The sequence below is a fragment of the Monodon monoceros genome, unplaced genomic scaffold (assembly GCF_005190385.1).
Source record: "Monodon monoceros isolate NGI ecotype Baffin Bay Population unplaced genomic scaffold, NGI_Narwhal_1 Super_Scaffold_18, whole genome shotgun sequence".
Lineage (NCBI taxonomy): Eukaryota > Metazoa > Chordata > Mammalia > Artiodactyla > Monodontidae > Monodon > Monodon monoceros.
Window position 1 is genome coordinate 37,409,188 of NW_021703774.1, and position 23,655 is coordinate 37,432,842.

At 43.3% G+C, this 23,655-nt stretch overlaps 1 protein-coding gene across 3 annotated transcripts in view; it reads left to right on the top strand.

The window, feature by feature from the left end:
* Positions 1–23,655, top strand: part of HHAT (hedgehog acyltransferase) — a 363,625-nt gene that overhangs the window by 77,218 nt on the left and 262,752 nt on the right. For 2 of the 3 annotated variants that reach the window (XM_029230716.1, XM_029230717.1), the window contains exons 5-7: positions 5,972–6,166; positions 8,628–8,843; positions 17,785–17,956. In XM_029230716.1, the coding sequence (XP_029086549.1) occupies positions 5,972–6,166; positions 8,628–8,843; positions 17,785–17,956 (583 nt within the window). The remainder of the gene's footprint in view (positions 1–5,971; positions 6,167–8,627; positions 8,844–17,784; positions 17,957–23,655) is intronic. The other variant, XM_029230718.1, reaches the window with a different exon arrangement.

Genomic DNA, 23,655 nt, shown 5'->3' on the forward strand with positions numbered 1-23,655 from the left:
CACACCACACACACCACACACACACACCACACACACACCACACACACCACACACACACCACACACCACACACACACACCACACACACACACTTATATATATATTTTTTTCAGTAGCAGCTGCAGTTGATTATGTAGTATGCAATAAATTATCCCGTGCATAAGGGTTGTTGATTGACTCCTTTTATTTATTTCTCAAACAGTGCCCCCCACTGAGTGGTTTCTGGGCAGATGTACGAAAAGAATTAATATACAGCAAAGTCTGGTCCAGTTGCCAGCAGGAGTCTTCACCAAGCCTTTGCCCTTTTGTTCCTCCCTACAGAGGTGAGCTAATGAGGGGAACCACTCAGGCACATCCTGTTATCACTCAGTGTCCACAGCACAGAACAAGCTAAAGCAAAAGGGAAGGAGAGATGGTGTGAGGGGGGCATGGCCAGCCAGCTCCTCCTGTGGCTGGGTCCTGGCTCCCTATGAGGAAGATTTGAAGAATATAGATTTGCAAAAGAAAAGGCCGCAAGTCCATGGTCTTTTCTCAGGGGTGCTGATTTCAGCCTTTGAAACACGCCAGCTGAAATTGTTGATCTCTCGGAAGTCTTCCCTGGGGTGACAGGAATCAGGTTCTATCAGAGAGTCTGCTTTCAAAGGTTGGTGCCTGTACCCTACCAGCTGTGCACTATTTGAGGCTTCCCCCAGCACAAGACTGTAAGAGATCCCTGCGAGTGAAAACAGGCAGTAGGCAGTGAGATGTGAAATAACACCTTTTTATCCTATCTGCATTGGCCAAGCAGTCTGTTCATAAGGGGTTAGGTGTACAAGCAGAGACTTTGGAAATCAGCAGGTTTTCACATTAGTGACTAAAAAGCCCCAAATTTTGGTGCTAATTTCTTGTTCTTAGTCATAACTGCCAGGTTAAACCCCAATACCTGGGGAAGCATATCCATCCATCCATCCACCCATCCATCCACCCATCTATCCATCCAACTATTCTAACCATTCATTTATCCAGTGTTTATGAAACACTTGCTATGTGCTAGGTACCATGTAAGATTCTTACATTATTGTATTATGAACAAGACAGGATATTAATTTGTTAAGGGAGCCTATCAAAAGGAGAGACGGTTATGCCCTGTTTTGAGAAGTGGTTCAGTATAAACACAGGGGGCAATGGGAACCGAGGGCAAGTTCACCTACCCAGTTCAGTCTGGCCTAATTCCATCAGAAAGGCCATAGTATTTAGTCTCGCTTTATCTCAGCTGCCACGAAAACAGAGTACAGTTTCTTTCTTACTGTTTGTTAAACTTTTAAAAGTTTCTCCTCTTCCTCTGCCTTCCTTTTGGTCTCCTGATCAGGAACTGAAGAACCTGGAATAAAGAAAGTTAAGGGGGTCAGGAGAATTCTGATGGGCTGGCTTCTTGTGCCCCAGCGAAGTTCACTCAGTCCATCTTATTGATGCAGGTTCAGGTTGCTCACACTTTGATACCCTTTAAAAGAGCATAATGGTAAATGCAAGTTAAAGCCACAGTGGGATCCCCCTGTCCAACTACCAGAGTTGATCAGGTAAAAAATAGTAACAACACCAAATGCTGGTGAGGAGGCAGCATTTGGGTCCCTTGTATGTTGCTGGTGGAAATGTAAAATGGCCACTCCGGGAAACTGTTGGGCAGTTTTTACAGAGCTCTAAACATGCAACTACCATGCAGCCCAGCAAGCTCACCCTTGGGCATTTATCCTAGAGAAATGAAAACATATTTACATGAAAACCTGTATGTTCATTTCAGTTTTTATTCATAATAGCCCCAAGCTGGAAAACAGCCCAGATGTCCTTCAGCAGGTGAAGGGTTAAAGAAACTGTGGTCCATCCACACCGTGGAAACTACACAGCAATATAAAGGGGGCAGTCCTTTGATACCTGTCACAACTTGGGTGGATTTCATGGAATTATGCTGAGTGAAAAAAAGCCAGTCCTGGGACTTCCCTGGTGGCGCAGCGGTTAAGAATCCGCCTGCCAGTGCATGGGACACGGGTTCGAGCCCTGGTCCGGGAAGATGCCACATGCCGCGGAGCAACTAAGCCCGTGCGCCACAACTACAGAGCCTGTGCTCTAGAGCCCGCGAGCCACAACTACTGAGCCCGTGTGCCTAGAGCCCATGCTCCGCACCAAAAGAAGCCACCGCAATGAGAAGCCCACGCACTGCAACGAAGAGTAGCCCCCGCTCACCACAACTAGAGAAAGCCTGCACCCAGCAGTGAAAACCCAACACAGCCAAAAAATAAAAAACAAGGAAATTTATTAAAAAAAAAAAAAAAGCCAGTCCTAAAGGTTACATACTGTATGACTTTTGAAATGACAAAATTTTAGAAATGGAGAGATTATTAGTGGTTTCCAGGGATTAAGGATGTGGGGTAAAGGAAGCAGGAAAAAGGTGGGTGTGGTTATAAAAGGGCAATGCAAGAGATGCTTGGGGTGATGGAGCTGTTCAGTATCTTTACTGTGGTGGACACTGAACCTATATGTGATAAAACCTTTTATGTGATAAAACCGTAAGAACTAAACACACACACACACACACACACACACACACATACACGAGTGCAGGTAAAACTGGGGAAACCTGAATGTCTGTGGATTGTTGCAATGTCACCATCCTGGTTGTGATATATTCTGGTTTTGCAAAATGTTACCATAGGGGGAAATTGGGTAAAGTGTCCATAGGATCTCTCTGTGTTATTTCTTATAACTGCAGGAGAGTCTACAACTGTCTCAATAAAAATCTCAATTAAAAAAAAGCATCATATAAAATAATACTTGATTCGAATTTAAATCTCTAAACTAGAAACATCACAACCCAACATTAAATTAAGATTGTTTTATTTGTACACATTACTTGATCAACATGATTCTTTGTGCCTCATTTCAAGTGAACAGCAGTTTCCAATCATAATTGTCATTTGAACCTCTTAACTTAAATGAATTGGGCTATTCTGACTTTTAGGCAGATCTTTTATCAATTAATTAAAATTAACTAATTGGTTTTAATTAATTAATCACATTGGCTGCGCTGCCCGGCTTGTGGGATCTTAGTTCCCTGACAGGGATTGAACCCAGGCTCTCAGCAGTGAAAGCACGGAGTCCTAACCACTGGACTGCCAGGGAATTCCCTAGGCAGGTTTTTAAATCTTGAACTTGACATAGATTATGTCTGTGACCAAAACTGTGTGTATCTGCCCAGATCGCCCTGAGAGCTTGGAGAAAACATTTTTAAAGCCTTTCTAGTGATGAATCAGAAGTATTGTTTTGGAATAAAACATAACACACTTTCTTTTTTAGTTTTGAAAAGTTAAAAGATTCCTGGCATATTTGATGTCAGAGGCTCAATGTCTGATATTTAAGCATTTTTGCTAAAGAGGACACAAGTTTGATAAACTAAATACATAAGCACTTTTGGAGTAGAAATAGGTGGGACCGGGCTGTCTTTAGGCCTTTGCATATGAAAGTGGTCTTTGAAACACTTGAGCAAAGCCCCCCTCCTCCTCAGAGCAGCAGACCTTCTATGCTGCTGCCTGTACTGCTAGGCAGTGTCACATTTCTACTTCTCGCCCTCTCTGCCCTGCTTCTTGCTGGTCTAGGCGTGTGTGTGTGGGGGGGGGGGGGGGGGGGATAGCGGTCGGAGGAGGTGTGCCCTAAGGGCTGCGTTGATGGTGGGGGACTGTTCCTCTGATGCCAGTCAGAGAACAAGGCGTGGAAGACTAATCATGCTGTATCAGCATCTTAGTGGTGTTTTCAAGGATGGGATTCCAATTGCATTCACTTTATAGAATGAAAAAAATCAATATGTTAGTCGGGTTCTAATTTATGTTTTAAAATAGGTGATTTCTTTTTTGCATCGTTCACATCTTTTCCTTTTTATCACCTGCCCGCCGTGAATGTGTATAGCGGAGTTGTCTTTGCCCGTTGGGGAGGATGAGTGTGTAATAGGAGGGATAGCAGAGAATATGAGGTTCACGTGGGTGCATTTTCTGTGATGTCTTAGAGAAAATTAGACGTTGTCTGCCTCTACTCTTCGGCAGGAGGAAGATGGTGAGGCATGAGAGTATAGGACAACCTTGTGTGCCCCCATGGTATCATTTGTGAGCACAGGTAAATTAATCAGAGAATCTCTGGAGTAGATGGGGTTTGCACAGCACTATTAAGTAGTTCCTGAAGGTTCCTCCAGCTTTTTCAAGCTGAAGCAGCTTAAGTCTGTGGTTAAGTTCCCAAATGAATCCCAACAGGCTTCTTCCAAATGGATCAAATAGCATTCAGTAAAAATGTAGCTGTGTTATGTGTATATGTATGTAGCCATGCACACATGGAAAAAGACTCCAAGTGGTAAATGCTGTAGATCAAGTTGAAAAAGACACCCCTTCCCTTTTTTTCGTTCATTAGAACTACTTCTTAAAATAGTCTCTGGTGACCTTGTTCCTTACAATTGAACTCTGTCCAGAGGTGAGTGCTTGGGGGAAAGTTTGAAGCAAATTTATGTGGCTGTTTAATGTGGGTAGTAGGATGGAAAAATAGTAAAAATGAACTGCAGATTTCTCTGATTTTCTTGGAACTTCAAAGTGGCTGACCTAGTCCCTCATTTAAAATGTTCTCTCTTAGGCTGGAGTATAAGTTTGGTAAGGAATTGTACTAAGGCAATATTTTGGGACAGTTAGCACTGAAGGGTGGCATTTACAGTGTGCAGTCCACATCTGTCTTTCCCTTAAAGAAGTCTTTTTGTTTTCACAGGAAGACCTAATTTCAAGCAGCCCCTACTTTTCAACTCAGTGTATTCCTGGAAATCCTATTTTTGAATGCTCACCAAAAAGCCACATCATATTTTCCTATAGGAATAATAACTAGTATTTGCCTTGTCCTTCCTGTGTATGCAGACACCATTGTAAGCATTTTACGTGCATTAACTTAGTTAATCCTCACGACAACCTCATGAAGTAGATACTGTTACTATCCTAATTTTATACCTGAGAAAACCGAGGCACAGAGAGATTAAGTAAGTTGCCGAGGGTCACACAGCTAGTTAATGGGGATACCAGGATTTATTTAGGCAGTTGGACTTCAAAGCTTGAGTAATTACACCACTAAGATATGTTGCCTCTCAAACAATGTTAAAACATTATTGTGTTTTTTTAAGTAAGGATTTACCAGCCAGATATGACCAAGAGTATATTGTAAAAGCAAAGACATGTTAATTTATCTGTTTAGTTATTCAATGTCAATAACTATAAAACTTGATAATGAAATAGAAAAATTCTCTCCTAAAATGGGAATAAATGTATTAATTGGATTGACTATGCAAAGGCCTCACTATCACTGAAAACAGGTAAGCTATACTTTTTCTGTGACACAAACTTGACTGTAAATAATATGCTAATGAAATAAAAATGTAATTAGAGATTTACTTGTTAGTCTCTGGTTTAAACTTTAGAAAGCCTTTTGTGGTTTAGATGGTCCAGTTTTCTCAGTAAGACTCCCGAGAAATTTGCACCAGTATTTTATCTTACCATCGTTTTGTAGAATAGTGTACGCAGGGGCTAGTGTGCCAGGTTGGCAGCTTTTCGAACTGTCTTCAGGCTCCCATAATGTCTGCTGAAAGTCAGCCATAAATCTTATTGTTGTGGGATCCAGTGGTCTGGGTGGTTTTGGCTGAAGGCAGGAAAGTGGCTCCTTTCTCTGGGCGGATCTGGTGGAGTTCTGGGGACCTGGGGCTAGGCAGCCATCACTCTGGGGTTAATGTGGAAAGTCCCTCTGAATCCTCTTTGTCTGTGTTACACTAAATCTCCAGGCCAGTGAGAACAGTTTGGTTAATGGGTCACAAGACATGACCCTCTTTTATGTAGAACCTTCAATAGCAATGCCTGTTAACTTACCCTTCTCTTTTTTCTTCCTCCCCCCCCCCATGTCTTTCTCACTGGGTCCCTCCCTGTCTGCAGCACAAACCCTGGATCCTCACAGCCTATGGGATGTGGGCCTGCTGGTGTGTGCTGGGGACCCAAGGCACAGCCATGGTTCTTATTCACACCACCATCTCCTTCTGTGTTGCCCAGTTCCGGTCGCTGTTCCTGTCATGGCTCTGTTCTCTCTTCCTGCTCTCTACACTGAGGCTTCAAGATGTGGAGGAAGTTATGGTAAGAGTCTCCGTTTTACCATTGGGAAGGAGAAGGCCCCTTTGGCAGTGCCTTTATCCAGGGAGATGCCTTTGTTTTCAGACAAGAGTCAATTGAAGAACTGTGGTGGCGCTCCCTCTAGTGGCCACAGGGGGTTGATGCATGTGAACCCAGGTGTTGCGTTCTGCAGTCTTTTGTATGTGACTGTGTCTTAGTCCTTGGAGGTTGCCCAGCGCTGACCTTGTACCTTTTCTCCCAGTTTGGGCAGGCATGGATGGTGCCAGATGTCACAGGAACAAAGGGGAAAAAAAAGCAATAATCCCCTATGCATTTAATAAAACAATCCTCTGTAGAATGCTGCACGGTTTATAGGGAACTCTCACATTCCTTATCTCATCAGAAGCCCACGATAGTCCCTGAACAGATAAGGCAGGTATTTTCCTTGCACAGAACACCTTGGGAAGCTTTTGATATTCTTTCTTTAGTCACGTGGAACTGGGCTTCCCGTGGTGTCTTTATTTTTGTTCATTTGTTCACTCATTTGTTCACCTTTTCGTTGATTTAAGTGATGGCACTTAGAATTGGTGAGCCCTGGATCTGCACAGTCATGGGAAAGAATGCGACGGGAAGGATGAGCCAGTGGTTTTCTAGTCTCTTCTATTCACTGTCCCTTCTCCTCTTGAAACTGGAGGTGGTGTTTAACCTCTGTGTCTTAATTTCGTCATTTGGAAAATGGAGGTAATAGCTGCTCTGCCTTCCTCATGGAGTTGTTCTAAGGATCCAACAAGATAATACGTGTTAAGCAATTTTGTAAAAATGGTAGCATTTTGAAAATTCAAGAATTCTTGCTGTTGTTAGGCTGCCTTAATTTTTCTTCACTCTTACCAATGGACTGGGGCGAATACTTCAAGCACATGTCTCAAAACCTGGACTTAAGAGAATAAGCAGGGTAGCGCCTCTCTCCTAACAAAGATACGTAACTTCCCAGAATGATTAAACTAGGCGATCACTTAAATAAGTGTGCTTAAAAATAGATTTGTGATAAAAATAAAAACAAATTCACACCTAACTTTTGGGGGACCTGGCAAACGTTCAAAGACGGTCTCCAGTTGTAATTATCCTTTATTTGGGGACTCTTAGCATCAGTTATGGGTGTTGGTGGTGAATAAGTATTCCATTTGTTATGTAAGCTGGTGGTGTGAAAAATATTGCTGAAGGGGAGAGAGCAAATGACCAGAAACTAGTTGCCCTGGGTTTCCATACTTTCACACATGCAGTTTTCTTGGTTTTCCTTGGTGGCTGCTGAAGTCCTGGACATGGAATAGAAACTCTGTTCGGTACTTAGTTTTTCAGTGTAAAGCCTTAAAAGACCCTCGTGGATCAAGTGAACAACTCTTTCCTTTGTCCCAATTTTATTTCTTGTATCTATTTCCATAACCTATTTTCTCATTAAAAAAGCAATACATATGTATTATAGAAAATATGGAAAATATAGAAAAATATAAAGATTATAAAATGATCCATAATTTTATTCCCTCAATATTAAGATTTTACCACATTTGCTTTTAGTCTTTTGTTCCGTACCTAATTTTGTACGTGCTTTTTATTCTTTCATGCTGTGTTGTAATTATACTTTTACATACCTATCTCCGGTATGAAAATTTAGGTACATTGAGGGCAGGGACTATTTCTTTTGATGATGTTTCTCTAAAGCTTATTTGGAAAATAGTCTTCCACTACATGTGGAGCCAAATTAATGATAGAAGAACAAAAGGAAAGATACGCTGAACACATAAATCGCACGTGACATTTACAGACACACCCCATTTTATTGCACTTTGCAGATATCGCTTTTTTTTTTTTTTAACAAACTGAAGGTTTGTGGCAACCCTGCGTTGTCAGATGATCAACAGCATTTTTTCTTTTTTTCAGCGATAAAGTATTTTTAAATTAAGGTATGTTCTTTGTCTTTTTAGACATAATGGCTGTTGCACAGTTTACTAGACTACAGTATAGCGTAAACATAACTTTTATGTGCACTGGGAAAGCAAAAAATTGTGTGACTCATTGCGGTGTTCACTTTAATGCGGTGGTCTGGAACCGAACCTGCAGTACCCTGAGGTCTGCCTGTATAAGTCTGTCTTTGTCTTCAGAGTTGTTGAAGGAGCTGTTAGAGTACCCACTGGATGTAGCTGATCTCCATGCTGTCCGCTGGTGTATCTGACAGAAGCATATCTGGGAAAACCTTCACTGTGTTGCATCAGGCTTAATGCGAAGCTTGTGGCTGATGTTAGGGACACTCTCCTGCCCGTTGCTCATTAATTGCTTGTTTTGATGATCGATGATGTTCACCTGCTGTTCAGTGGTTCTCGACTCCCTGGATGGGACAGCTGCTCTGCCCGTGGAAGAGATCTCCTTCCTGGGAGACTGGATGACGTCCCTCCTTGCCACTGAAGGTTGTTGTCTCCTTGTGACTTTGCAGAGAGGGTGGTACCAGACGGAAAATGAGTACTACTTGCTGCAGTTCACGCTGACCGTTCGCTGCCTGTACTACACCAGCTCCAGCCTGGAGCTCTGCTGGCAGCAGCCACCGGCTGAGCGCCCCTTCTGCTCCTTTCCCTGGATGGTGGCCTATGTCTTCTACTACCCAGTCTTCCACAACGGGCCCATCCTCAGCTTCCCGGAGTTCATCGCACAGGTGAGAGCCTTTCGGGGATTGGATGGGTGTTTCTGCGATGATGCTTCTGTCTTTGTTGCTGTGGTCATCCGTGAGTCTTTTCATACAGGGGTGCCCACAAGTTTAGAACACACATTATTGTCATGATTTCTGATAATAAATGAAATACTTCGGGAAAATAAGCCTTCAAAATAAAGGTCAGCATATCTCTTGTGCCTGTTGGTTGTAGGATTCTCTGTGGACTGTGGCAGCCAGAAATAATAACTGGGCACAGCCAGGAACTTGGGGGTAGGCATCCCCTGCAGGGCCGTCCCAGAGAAAGAAAACTGGCTTCTCGTGGTATTACTTGGAAAGTGGAAGGAGGAACTGGCTAAGCTCTTGTTTGGCAAATAATAAGTTCCCTTTTATTTTCACAAACTGCTGATGAAATAGCTCTGCCGTGGCCTGGGAATTGTTCAGGGCGATCTGGATGGGATAACAGAGTGGAGTTGAAGAGGGTTTGAGAGCAATGGTGTGCTTTCGGGTCTGGGTGCCTGTTTCTGCCCAGGATCTCGCCTCTCTACTTCTGGACAGCAGCCTTGTCTGGACAGCAGCCTTGTCTGAAGCTCATGGGAAGCCACCTTCGTCATTGCCACCTCACTTTTCCTCCTAGTTCGGATTTTTTTCCTCATTCCACAGCTAGCCTCGTGGAACACGTGTACTAAGTTAATTCACCTAAAGTGTGAGTAAACAATTGATGTTCCCGAAAAACAGTGTTTCTCAGAGGACATTCCTGTCTCCCTCCCCCCAACAAAACAATCCCCATGGAGGTGAGAACAATAATACGTATGCACACACAGTGCACACATGTGCAAGCACACACATGTACACATGTGCACACACGCTGGGGCCTGGACACATAGTTTGAAGAGCAGGGCCAGCAGCAGTGTTTGACATTTTCGGAGGGCAACCTGAAAGGTGCCCCCTGCACAAATAGGAGGGTTCTTAGAAATCCCTTAATTCATCTTAAAAATTTCACTGAGTTGCACATTGTACTCAGAAGTATATTTCTGCATTATAACAATAACTTAATGTTTAAAAATTGCCAGTTAAATCATTGAATGTTTTCCTCTCTGCAACTCTTTAAGTGAAATTGATATTCTGGGCAGATGTATGTTTAGTACATGGTTTCTCATACCTCAGTTTGGGTTATCTAGGATCGTTCTTTTGCCATGAAGGAATTTAAAATCTGTGTTTGAAATTCATGGTTAAAATTGTTGTGTAAAAGAAAGAGGTGGTTTAGTGATGGCAGCTGATCTTCTAACTCAGTGATTCTCAAAGTGTGGTCCCTGGACCAGCAGCTACAGTATCACCTGGGAAGTTGTCAGAAATGCACATTCTCAGGCCCCTCCCCAGACCTAATGAATCAGGAACCCGGGGGCGGGGCCCAGCAGCGTGGTCCTGATGCTGTTAGAGGTAGAGAACCACTATCCGAAGTTCTTAGAAGAGCAGGGGGTTGGGTGAGGGTGGGGTAGACCCAGGGTAGGGTGGGTTCAGGTTCTCCGAATTTTGTCTCCTTTACAACCTCCTTGCCACTGTAAGTTTTTAATTCTAACGTTGCAGTCAATAACTTTTGGACTAAACATCCACAAGCACACCCCCACCCCTCCCTTGAAGACAGATAATTCTCAGAGAAACATAGACTAAACCCATTAAGAGGAAACAAATTGGGACTTCCCTGGTGGCGCAGTGGTTAAGAATCCGCCTGCCAGTGCAGGGGACACGGGTTCGACCCCTGATCCAGGAAGATCCCACATGCCGTGGAGCAACTAAGCCCATGCGCCATGACTACTGAGCCTGCGCTCTAGAGCCCGCGAGCCACAACTCCTGAGCCCATGCACCACAACTACTGAAGCCCGTGCGCCTAGCGCCTGTGCTCCGCAACAAGAGAAGCCACCGCAATGAGAAGCCCGCACACCGCAATGAAGTGTAGGCCCCGCTCGCCGCAACTAGAGGAAGCCAGTGCGCAGCAACCAAGACCCAATGCAGCCAAAAATAAAATAAATACATTTATATATATAAAAAAAGGGGAAACAAATTATTTTCCTAACTGCCTCTTATCCATTAAGGAGCTTAGCCCTATGGGATCTGTACTTTGTTGTTAGGCAAATCATCATTCTTCTTAGTTCTTGTCTGTCTCCTCCTTTCTGATTGTACCCTGTAGGGTCTTGAGGGAATATGAGAGGCGGGTCTCAGGGTCCTGAATATGTTACACAGAGGCGAGCTTTGAGATTATTGCTCACCTAAATCCTTAGCCAAAGGCTCTTGTTTTTGAGTTTCAGCCTGGGGAAATGAAGGGGTTTCTCCCTGTAGGGAGTCAGGTCTGGAGACTCCAGGTACCATCTATGTCCCCTCTCTCTGTTTTTTTTACCCCTTTCAAAGTGGTAACAATTGCTGAAAGCAGGGAACTCAAAAAGGCAAGTTGAAACCTTTCTCTGTGCTCTGCGAAGATTCATAGAAAAGTCAGTCTAGAAAAGGCAAAATGTTTAATAAGCTACAGGGCAATAAAAACAAGCCAGGTGGTTTCTGCAGTTGCTGGGGGTGTGTAGGGGGCACTTAACCTCCTGTGAGAAAAATGGGTCTAAAAGGAGAGCATTTAAACTAGGGAGCTAATCTAGTAGTGAAAGGGCTCCTTCAGAGAAGCCGGGAGGGGGCAGAAGAAAGCCAACTGGAAGAGCTTGTAAGTAAGGTTTGCTCTGAACGAGTGCTTGTGTGAATGAATAAATGTTAACAGGAAATGGTAATATTGAAATTTTGGCTCTTACCTTCTCAGGTCAACATTCACAAACTCTAAAGAGCAGGGAGAGACTTGCCACCAGGGGGCAGCAGAGCCTCACCGTGGAGACGAACCCAGCTGGGCAAACCACAGTCCATAAATTTACAGTACTAGGCCCACCCTGGGAGAATGTTCTCTTTCACCCAGTTTTTTTTTTTTTTTTTTCTTTTTAGTGTGTAAATTTACATATCCAAGATGAGTCAAGTATAGAAGAGGTGCCTCTGTAATGTATGGCATGTGAAATGTGTACACATCAATCATGAACAGGGGAAAATGTGCCTGTCAACAGGCCTCAGTGCCTTAACTTGAAGGCCATCTCTGATGGCATTTGGAGTTTCAGGAATATGGGCCCCGTTTATTTTTCTCCCAGGGTTCTGTGGAACTCAGATACGGAGCCGGGGGTGAGGTCGGGGGACAGGGTCGGGGAGGTCTAGGGAAAGGCAGGAAATGCTGTTTATTTGCTGAGCTGGGAGCCTGGGCCCACCACATCTTAACTCTGAGCAGGTTGAATCATGAAGTGAGGGAGGAGCTGATATGGGGGGGACGGTGAGCCTGGGTGTGGGAGGACCAGGGGGTTTTCCTTGCTGAGGGCTGTGTTCCTGCCCCGAGGGGAAGAGCCAGTGCTCAAATAGGGAACTAGGTTGGTGGTTAAGAGCAAAGACTCTTGCACCCAATCCTATTGTTACAGGGTTTGAATCCCTGCTCTGCTTTGGCTTGAGAGCTTTTGGTGAGTTACTCACCTTATTTGTGACTCAGTGTCCTTATCAATGAAATGGGAAAAGTAATGATACCTCCCTCACAGGGTTGTCATAAGGATTAAACGATTTTGTATAGATAGTGGGGCTTGACATGTAACACTATGAGGTGTTAACTATTACTATTATTGTTGTTATTGTTATCCAAAAGCAGGGGCATTTCTAGGGTAAGTTGTTGGAGGAGGGCATTGAAAGGATGTGACCACTGGTTGACCTGCAGTCTGGACCTGGGCTGTTGGAGGCTGTTCACCCCTCCCCTGCCCTTGGAATATGCGTTCTGCCTGCCATTCCCACACTAGGAGCCATTTCAGGGACATAGCCTTGACCTTGAACGAGAAAGGTGTTGTTGAGACCATCTGAATTGACTATGTGACTAAACCCAGGTAAGGCCTCTATTTAAACTTTAAAATTCTGGCCAGTGGATGCAGAGATCTACTTGCCTTTCAGCGCCCAAGACAAGGCTCATCTGTAAGCTCCCTTGCTTATTAAACCTGCCACCTGCCAACCCGGAATGATCTGGCTGTTTTTCTTTGGTCTCTCCTCGCCCTCTGTGTACAAGGGGCCAGTTTCAGATTTCACCCAGGGAAGCTCCCGAGGGTGAGAACTAACATAAGTTTATGCCAGAACTGAGGCCCTGGGTGTCCAGGCTGATAGGTGAGGGCCACAGCAGAGGCCATTCTGGGCAGGATTCTGGGCAGGGACCATCCTTGATCTCAGAGGAGGCCAGCGGAAGACAGATGCAGGCAGTGGCTGCAGGTGCAGGGGCGGGCCCAGCCCCTGAAGGACCAGGCCTGGCAGTCAGCATCCCAGACAAACCACTCAGGGTATGGGGTGGGCTCTGGTTCTAGGGCGCATCTGGAATGGTGCTAACTGTGAGAAGTAACCCTAACCGAGCACTTACTCCTAACCAGGCTTTCCATGTTCTGATGCCTTTCACCCGGGCAACAACCCCAGGAGAGAGGCACTGTCCTTACTCCCACTTCACAGACGGTAACACAGAGGCAAGGACAGGCTAACGCAATGCGCGTTGGGGTGGGAGGGACGAAGACCAGACAGAGCCTTGTCGCCAGCTCGGTGAGCCGCACAGGAGTTAGAGGGAGGAAGCAGTGTGGCCTGGTGGACGTGCGGGTCTGGAGGCTCAAGCTGGCCAGACCGGGTCCCAGTCCTGTGACAGCTACACCAACTGCAGGCCCTACTTGCTGTTCTGCCAGAGACCACTCGGTACTACTGGCCTTGGTCCGGATGCTGGGGAGGGGCAGTGAGGGTCTGATTAGGGAATGATTTCCTGGGAGTAGGGGCACGGTCTATGACCCTGGGCTGGAGAGAAGCTCCCGTGTTACAAAGGAGCCAGACGCGGGCTACAGTGCCCTTGACCCAAGCGTGGAGGTTGGAGCAGAGGTAACTCAGTTGAGCAGTTGCCTCTGGGGGAGGCTTCTGTTTGGTGCTCTCCAACATGGGTATTATTCGTATGCGAAAGAAAAGAACCTTTCATCTTTGAGCACTGTCATCTTTAATCATTAGAATATCTTTGGAGGGCTTCGATATTCCTTTTTATGCAATTTGCATGAAATGAGGTTTTAAAATACAACGTGTTTTAAAATGCGCTTCGCAGATGAGTTAAGGTGTATTTTTTAGTGGAGCCTTAACTAAAAATTCCCATTGACGGCAGTTTCCAGTGGTCTTAAGATTGGCACTCCCCTCAGTTTGAAATATCTCAAGTGAAACGCTTTGCGTGCAGAGGTTGGATAGTGAGCAGCCCTGCTTGTTAGGTGAGCTGTGTATCGTGTGTCTTTTCCTGCTGATGAATTGACAAGGGACAAATATAAATGGGCTGTAATAACAGCACAACTCTGAAGAAAGACTAATAACCATGTTTTTAAGTAAAAGCGAATAGAATGAAAAATTGGATTGTTTTCCTTCTGCTGTGTTTACTTGTGCAATTAAGGAATAGACGTTTCTCTTACTCTGGATGGGGAGGCATCCAGCATCAAAAAGGGAGCATTGCAGAGAAAAGTGCCTCCAGCATCAAAAAGGGAGCATTGCAGAGAAAAGTCCAGCCCTTCTGGTCCAGTGGTGACACATAAGTATGCCTTTTTTTTTTTTTTTTTTTCTGCTACACGGGCCTCTCACTGTTGTGGCCTCTCCCACTGCAGAGCACTGGCTCTGGACGCACAGGCCCAGCGTCCATGGCTCACGGGCCCAGCCGCTCCACAGCATGTGGGATCCTCCCGGACCGGGGCACGAACCCGTGTCCCCTGCGTCGGCAGGCGGGCTCCCAACCACTGCGCCACCAGGGAAGCCCATAAGTATGCCTTTTTAAACCTGGAGAGCGAGTTTGGCCCTGGGGAAAGTAGGGAAGTCATTATTGGAAGGCCAGTCAGTCACAAAATGCATCTCATGTTTCTTCTTAATTACAGATACTCGTGTCATTTTAGACCGCGCATTGTTTGGGGAAGGAAAGGAGGGCCTCTGGACTGACCTTAAGATGTGGTCGCCTGGAGCTGGAGGTGATCGGACAGACTTATTTTCCTGATGGCCTGGCGTGGCAGTTTGTTCTGATCTCACAGTGGCTTCCCTCCTTTCTAGATGCTTCTCCTCTCCCTGGGATGGGGCTGCACACCCAGTGATGCTCCAAGGCCTCGGGTGCGGTTCTGGTCTTCAGGGGACCTGAGCTTGGGGTTAGGCAACTGCTCAGGGGCCTGCAGGCCATGTGCATAGTTGCTTATTTGGGAACACTGGAGACAGTTGTGCAAAGATTGTCTTTTGTCAGCACTGCTTTTGAGGTCGTTATCACATTCATTCAGGGAATCTGCTTTCCTCCAAGAGTCTGGCACCAAGAAAGGCCCCTTCTGTTGGTCTGGAATGGTTTTAGGTGCCTCTTCATGTCTTAGCTTCCCCAGTTGCCTTGGTGTGAACTGTTCTAGCCTCCATAGACTAATGGACACTGTATTCGTAATTGTTTCTTCATTTGCTGATGGTCATTTGGTCAAAATGAGTTTGCTTTAGAGAGCTGAAAAAGGATTGAGAATGAACAAAGGGCAACTAAGTGTGTAACTAAGAAAGTCTCCGAGTGAGGTGGGAAGGTAAGGAAAAATAAAGATGGGTAGCACAAAAGAGAGACAGGCTTGCTTGTTCATAGAGAGGATGCTGGCTGGGCTCCCCTGGGGAGGTCCTGAGACTCGGCATTTTTTACAAGAAGGCTGCAGAAACAGAGGGCTTTCCTCTTTAACAGAGAGGACAAAAGTCTTCACGATATCGTAAAGTTACATTACTTTTTGCCCTGATTACAAAAATAATAATAGTTAAAAAATAACAAGAATCTTAGTATCCAAAGATTACCATCACTGCTGCCATTTTGGTGTCTGTGTCTCCAGCCTTTCTTTATTTATGCACATTTATATCAAAAAATAGTTTGCACGGCTACATAAGATTGAGGCGCACTCATGCATTTAACCAAGCCCCAAGCCCATACTGTTGGAAGTTTGGGTTATTTCCTTTTTCTTCTCAATTATATAATGCAGACACAAGGGATCGGGCAGGTAGGGGGTCTCTCACTGAGGATTTCTCCATCCACTGGCTTGTCGATGCTCTGCTCCAGACTTTGTAGCATGCACGCTTGACGTAAGGATTCATATGAAAACCACCCTCAGTTATGCCTAGGGAGGGAAAGGGGTCTGCATTGGGTCCCTGTGCTGCGGCTATAATTGCAGTGAGCTGTGATCCCTGCATGACTGCAAATTCCCCTGTGTCCCGCCTTCCTTCCTGGATAACCTTCCCAGCTAGCGCTTCCCCTGTCAAACTTGGCTGGGTGGATCCTTCAAAGCAGTTACTTTTGTTTCCTAATAAATATCTTTCTGAGGTGAACTGAAGAAAATGAAAGGAAATTCCTGTTAATTTGATCAACTTACATTAAAAAATTTAAAACAACAGCTTTCCTGGGCGTATAATTTCTTGGTCTGGTTTCTTGCTGTAAGAGGCCCGTTTGAGACCGTGGTAGAATAGATGCTCAAGAATGGAATAGAAATTAACTCCTTGGAGTGTAGATAGCCCATCACCTCCAAGGGCAGTGCCTGCCGCCCCTCCTGGCTGCCGTGGGACCCACTGCGCCTTGATGGTTAGAGGAGAGGAGAAGTTAAAGAAGCATGTCAGGATCACCTTCCCCTAGGGATGGGCCTCTCTTGTTCATGTAGTGTCTGGAGCCCTAATTGTCAAGCCCTTGCTGAACCAAGTCCATATCCTCTGCCAGATAATGTGTGCAGATACAACTTCATAATTAAGGCCGTCACTTCACCTCTGCATTTCCAGGCAGCCTTCAGTCTAATAAAATCGTGTCAGTGTAAGATCCGGAAAACTTATACGCGCTCTCTTGTTTTTCTGTGTTTGTCTAGGATACATCAGGAACTGCCCTCCATCCTGGGTTTTGGCAGGGCTGCTGCTGGGGTGAAGGGATGCGGAACCCCTTCTTGGTTCTCGGCACTGGGCTAGCTTGTGGCCTCTACCCTTTTCTTGCTCTTGGACAGAGTTTTCTAGCTTGGACATGACTTAAAAAAGTTTTTTTTTATTGAAATATAGTTGATTTACAATGTTCTGTTAGTTTCAGTTGTACAGCAAAGTGATTCAGTTATCTATCTATTCTTTTTTAGGTTCTTTTCCATTATAGGTTATTACAAGATATTGAACATCTTGTAATATATTACTGTGTCTACCGTAGGTCCTTGTTTGTTATCTATTTTATATATAGTAGTGTGTATCTGTTAATCCCAAACTCCCAATTTATCCCTACTCCCTTTTCCCTTTGGTCACCGTAAGTTTCCTTTCTATGTCTGTGGGTCTATTTCTGTTTTGTAAATAAGTTCATTTGTCTCATAATTTTTAGATTCCACACATATGTGATATCATATGGTATTTGTCGGACATGTTTTTTTTTACCCGAGAACGCCGAGTGTTCCCAAGGCAAACTAAACCAGCCCTCCCTTAGAAGATACAGCGAAAATGAAAATTTATAAAAACGTGTCTAGGGGACTCTGAAAGGTTTTAAAAATGGTGGCGCAGTGGTTGAGAATCTGCCTGCTAATGCATGGGACACGGGTTCGAGCCCTGGTCTGGGAGGATCCCACATGCCGCGGAGCAACTAGGCCCATGAGCCACAGCTACTGAGCCTGCGCGTCTGGAGCCTGTGCTCCACAACAAGAGAGGCCACGACAGTGAGAGGCCCGCACACCGCGATGAAGAGTGGCCCCTGCTCGCCACAACTAGAGAAAGCCCTCGCACATAAACGAAGACCCAACACAGCAAAAATAAATTAATTAATAAACTCCTACCCCCAACATCTTCTTTAAAAAAAAAAAAAAATGGAGGTGCCATCTAATGACTTCTTCTGTTTCTACTCTAGATGCAGCGGCAGGAGCAGGGCTCGCCCAAGGCCAGCCTTTCCATCCTTGCCCGGGGGCTGGGCCGCCTCCTCTCCTGTTGGTGGCTGGCGGAGCTGATGATTCATTTTATGTACATGCACGCCATCTACAGCAGCACCTCCCTCCTGAGGGCCGTCTCATGTTGGACCTTAGGTAATGGTGGAAATCACTGGCGGTAGAACAAGCATCGAGAGAGGTAGCTTCACGGCGAAGCTGGACAGGGGCAGACAGGGGTGTAGTTGCCTTGAGCAAACCCTCCTTTTTTTCACCTTGTTCCTCTTGTGGCCGAGGTGACGCATGTGTGAGGTGGCTGACAGAGGTGAGGGTCAGGCTTGGTGGTCTTGGAACCAAGGATGGTAGCAATCCCTCTTCCTAATGGAATCCTGCTAAGTTCAGCTGGGTCCGCATCTTCCTGGTATGGCCAGCATTGCACTTGACAGGAGAAGGCAAGAGATGCTGGGTGCAGCCTTGTAGCCCCTGCTAAGAGGTAATGCTTTAAGACCGAGTTCTGCAGTAATCCTTGTTGTTTTCCTGTATGATATAAAGCAAAGAGCATGAGCTTTAGAGTCAGACAGATACAGTATTTTTTTTTTTATATTGAAGTGTAGTTGATTTACAATGTTGTGTTAGTTTCAGGTGTACAGCAAGTGATTCAGTTATATATACATATATGTGTATATATATATACATACACACATATGTGCATATGTGTGTGTGTATATATATATATATATTCTTTTTCAGATTCTCTTCCCTTATAGGTTATTACAAAATATTGAGAACAGTTCCGTGTGCTATACAGTAGGACCTTGTTGGTTATCTGTTTTATATATAGTAGTGTGTATCTGTTAATCCCAAACTCCTAATTTATCCCTCCCCCCACCCCCAGCTTTCCCCTTTGGTACCCATAAGTTTCTTTTCTATGTCTGTGGGTCTATTTCTGTCTTGTAAATAAGTTCATTCGTATCATTTTTTTAGATTCCACATATAAGTGATACCATATGGTATTTGTCTTTCTCTGTTTGGCTTACTTCACGTAATATGATAAAATCTAAGTCCATCCATGTTGGTGCGAATGGCATTATTTCATTCTTTTTTATGGCTGAGTAATATTCCATTGTCTATATGTACTACATCTTCTTTATCCATTCACAGCCAGACATAGGCTTGAACCTCGGCTCCACCAGTCGCTAGTGGGCAATCTTTGGCAGCTTGCTACCGCTGTCTGCACGTTCACCTGTCAAATGAGCAGACTCACCTTTGCAGGGTTGTTTGGAGGATTAAGTGAAACCATGAAGGTGAAGAGCTTACCTCGTAAAATGTCTGATAGATAGAATTAATGGTGTGTTCTTATGTAGGCCCCTCTGTTGGCCCCTTTTTCTTGTTTGCCCATTTCTTTCTGTCTGCAGGTAGGTGGGCTGGAGGTCTTATTTCCTTAGCAGGACACAGTCTCCAGTATAAGGCTTTTCTGTGGAGATGCTATCATTCTTTATTCCTCTGGCCGAAACATCAGAGAACATGCTCCTTTCTGAACGAAATCTTTTCATTTCTTTGCACTCCTTTCAAGAACTGAAATTCAGCCCCGTGGTCTGACCTCCAGCCTGTGGCTCCAATGGGAAATGAGTGATCTTCCGGCCAGATTAAGCTCCCTGCCGAGGGCAAGAGTAATAGCCTGACTCCTTATCTGTTTGGTGATTTATAGATTTAAAAAAAAAGATCTTGATTGCCCTTGTTATCACACATGCTTAATCAGAATGTTTTCAAGGAAGATGCCTCTTAGGACTGGAAAAATGCTGAGTTGTTTTAATGACAGTCTGTTCTTCCCAGACAAAATCTTTTTTCATACTTGGGGGTAACTAATAATCTAAGGCTTTAATGATACACTTAGGCAAACAAAATAGGATTAAGTGATGGCTTATGCTAAATCATAGCCCAGTTGTACTACATCCAAATTAAGAGATTGTATCCGTTTGGGTGATTTTAACTATGAAAACTGGAAAGCAAAACTGAAAATGGGGTTTAAACGAAAAGGAAAAGTTATCTCAGGCAGCTATTACTCCTAAGGTCAGCACTAAGGGTGGTAAATCCAGCGACAAAGAAAAGTCATTAGGGGTCCATTTGGGTGCCAACCACTCAGCTTAAGAGCTAACCAGAATCCTACAAGCCCTTTGTTTGCACCCATAATAACTCCATCACCTCCTTTCACTCCCTCCACAAAGATAACCTGACTTTTGGGTTTATCATTCCCTTTTTATAAAATCTTTTTTTTTTAAATAGACTTTATTTTTAGAGCGATTTTGGATTTATAGCAAAACTGAGAGCAAAGTACAGAGATTTCCCATATATCCCCTGCCCCACACGTGCACAGCCTCCGCCAGTATCAACGTTCCCACCAGTGTGGTACATTTGTTACAATTGATAAACCTACAGTGACACGTCATTATCACCCGAAGTCCATCTTTATATTAGGATTTACTCAGTGTTGTACAGTCTGTGGGTTTTGACGGATGTGTAATGACGTGTATCCACTCCTATAATATGAGACAGAGTAGTTTCACAGCCCTAAAAATTCTCTGTGCTCTATTCATCCCTCTCTCCCCTTTAATCCCTGGCAACCACTGATCTTTTTACCATCTCCATAGTTTTACATTTTCCAGAATGTTGTTGTATAGTTGGAATCATACGGTATGTAGTTTTTTCAGATTGACGTCTTTCACTTAGTGATATGCATCTAAGGTTCCTCCATGTCTTTTTATGGTTTGATAGATCATTCGTTTTTAGTGCTGAATAATATTACATGGTCTGGATGTTCCACAGTTCATTTATCTGTTTGTCTACTGAAGTACATCTCAGTTGATTCTAAGTTTTGCAATTATGAATAATTTGCTATAGATATGCACGTGCAGAGTTTTATGTGGCCATAAGTTTTCAACTCCTTTGGAGTGATTATATGGTAAGAAAATGTTTATTTTCGTAAGAAACTCTCAAACTGACGTTTTTCAAGCTGGCTTTTTTTTCTTTTTTCCTTACCTGCAAGTTATGAGTGCCTGCTACTGCACATACTTGCCAGTATAACAGTCCTTTATCAGGTGTGTCTTCCGCAAATATTTTCTCCCAGTCTGTGGCTTATCTTCTCTTTCTCTTGACAGTGCCTTTAACAGAGCAAAAGTTTTTAATTTTAATGAAATCCAGCTTATCAATTATTTCTTCCATGGATCGTGCATTTGGTGTTGTATCTAAAAAATCCACCATCCCCAAGGTCACCTAGGTTTTCTCCTGTGTCATCTTCTAAGAGTTTTAGAGTTGTGTGTTTTATGTTTAGGTCTATGATCTATTTCGAGTTAATTTTTGTGAAGGGTGTAAGAAATTAGACATGAATTTCTTCCAGCACCATTTGTTAAAAAGACTGTCGTTGCTCCATTATGTTGCCTTTGCTCCTTTGTCAGAGATTGGTCGACTTTATTTATGAGTCTATTTCTTGGCTCTGTTTTGTGCCATTGATCTTTTTGTTTATTCTTTCACCAGTGTCACACTGTCCTGATTAATGTAGCTTTAAAGTAAGTCTTGAAGTCAGATAGTGGCAGGCCTTTGACTTTCTTCTTCTTCTCCAATGTTGTACTGGTTATTCTGGGTCTTTTTCCTCTCCATATAAACTTTAGAATCAGTTTGTCGATATCCACTAAATAACTTGCTAGGATTTTGATTTGGATTGCATTGAATCTATAGATGGAGTATGGAAGAATTGATATCTTGTTATCTTGAGTCTTTCTATCCATGAACATGGCTGTCTTTCCATTTATTTAGTTCTTCTCTGATTTCTTTCATCAGACTTTTTTAGTTTTCCTCATATATAACTTGCACATATTTTGTTATATTTATATTTATACCTGAATTTTTTTGGGGGGGGTTACTAATGTAAATGGTATTGTTTTTAGTTTCAAATTCCACTTGTTTATTGCTGGTAAATAGAAAAGTGATTGACTTTACTATATTAACCTTATTTTGTACAACCTTGCTACAATTTCTTATTCCAGGAGATTTTTGTTGTTGTTGTTTCTTTGGGATTTTCTACATAGACAATCATGTCATCTGCAAGGAAAAGTAATTTTTTCCTTCCCAAAGTATATGTTTTTTGTTTCATTTTCTTCTTTTATTGAATTAGCTAAGACTTCCAGTATGATATTGAAAAGGAGTGGTGACATCCTTGCCTTTTTTCCTGTTTAATCTCCAAGTATTTTGAGATTTCCTAGCTATATATTGTTGATTTCTAATTTAATTCGATTATTATCCATTATTATCTGAGAGCAGACATTGTATGATTTCTGTTTTCTTAAATTTATTTAGGTGTGTTATATGGTCCAGAATGTGGTCTGTCTTGGAGAATGTTCCATGTGAGCTTGAGAAGACTGTGTGTTCTGTTGCTGGATAAAATAGCCTATAGATGTCAATTATATCCACTTGACCGATGGTGCTGTTGAGTTCAATCATGTCCGTACTGATTTTCTGCCTGATAAATCTGTCCATTTCTGTTAGAGGGGTGGTGAAATCTCTAATTACAATAGTTGGATTCATCTGTTTCTCCTTGCTTTTCTATCAGTTTTTGCCTCACATATTTTGACCCTCTGTTGTTATACACATACGTATTATATATTATTATGTCTTTTTAGAGAAGTGACCCCTTTATCATTATGTAATGCCCCTTTTTATCTCTGATAATTTTCCTTGCTTGGAGGTCTGATGTGTCTGAAATATATCTACTCCAGCTTTGATTAGTCTTAGTATGGTATATCTTTCTCTATGCCTTTACTTTTAACTTAACTGTATCTTTATATTTCAAGTGGGTTTCTTTTAGGCAATATATGGTTGGGTCCTATTTTTTTTTTTTTTTTTTTTTGCGGTACGCGGGCCTCTCACTGTTGTGGCCTCTCCCGTTGCGGAGCAACAGGCTCCGGACGCGCAGGCTCAGCAGCCATGGCTCACGGGCCCAGCCACTCCGCGGCATGTGGGATCTTCCCGGACCGGGGCACGAACCCGTGTCCCCTGAATCGGCAGGCGGACTCTCAACCACTGCGCCACCAGGGAAGCCCGGGTCCTATTTTTTGATCCACTCTGATAATCTCTATCTTTTAATGGATATATTTAGACCATTGATGTTTAAAGTGATTATTGATATGATTGGATTATTATCTATCATGTTCGTTACTCTTTTCTATTCATCGCCCTTGATTTTTGTTCCTATTTTTATGTTTCATTCTTTGTTTGCCTTTTTTGTTTTTAATTAAACATTTTATATCATTCCATTTTCTTTATTTTCTTAGCATATCAAGTATACCTCTTTTTTAACTTTCTTAGGAGTTGCCGTAAAATTGGCAGTATACATTTGCAACTACTCTGAATCTATTTTCAGATAACACAATATCACTTAACAGGTACTGCAAGTACCTTAAAATATTCCTGATTGTTCCTTATAATAAAATATTCCTAATTCCTCCCTCCTGTCGTTCGTGTAATTACTATCGTTCATTTTACTTATATATAAACTGTAGTGGTAAATACATTGTTGCTTTTATGATTTTGAACAAACTGTTTTTTGTTAGATCAAGAATAGAAAAGAATTAGCAAAGGTTTTATTTTACCTTCATTTATTAGCTCTTCCCTTCTTTATATAGATCCAAGTTTCTAACCTATATCATTTTCCTTCTCTCTGAAGAATTTCTTTTAACATTCCCTGCAAGTCAAGTCTACTGGAAACAAATGCCACCATTTTTGTTTGTCTGAGGAAGGCTTTATTTCTCATTCACTTTTGAAGGATACTTTCACAGGACCACAGCGTTCTAGGTGGTTGTTTTTTC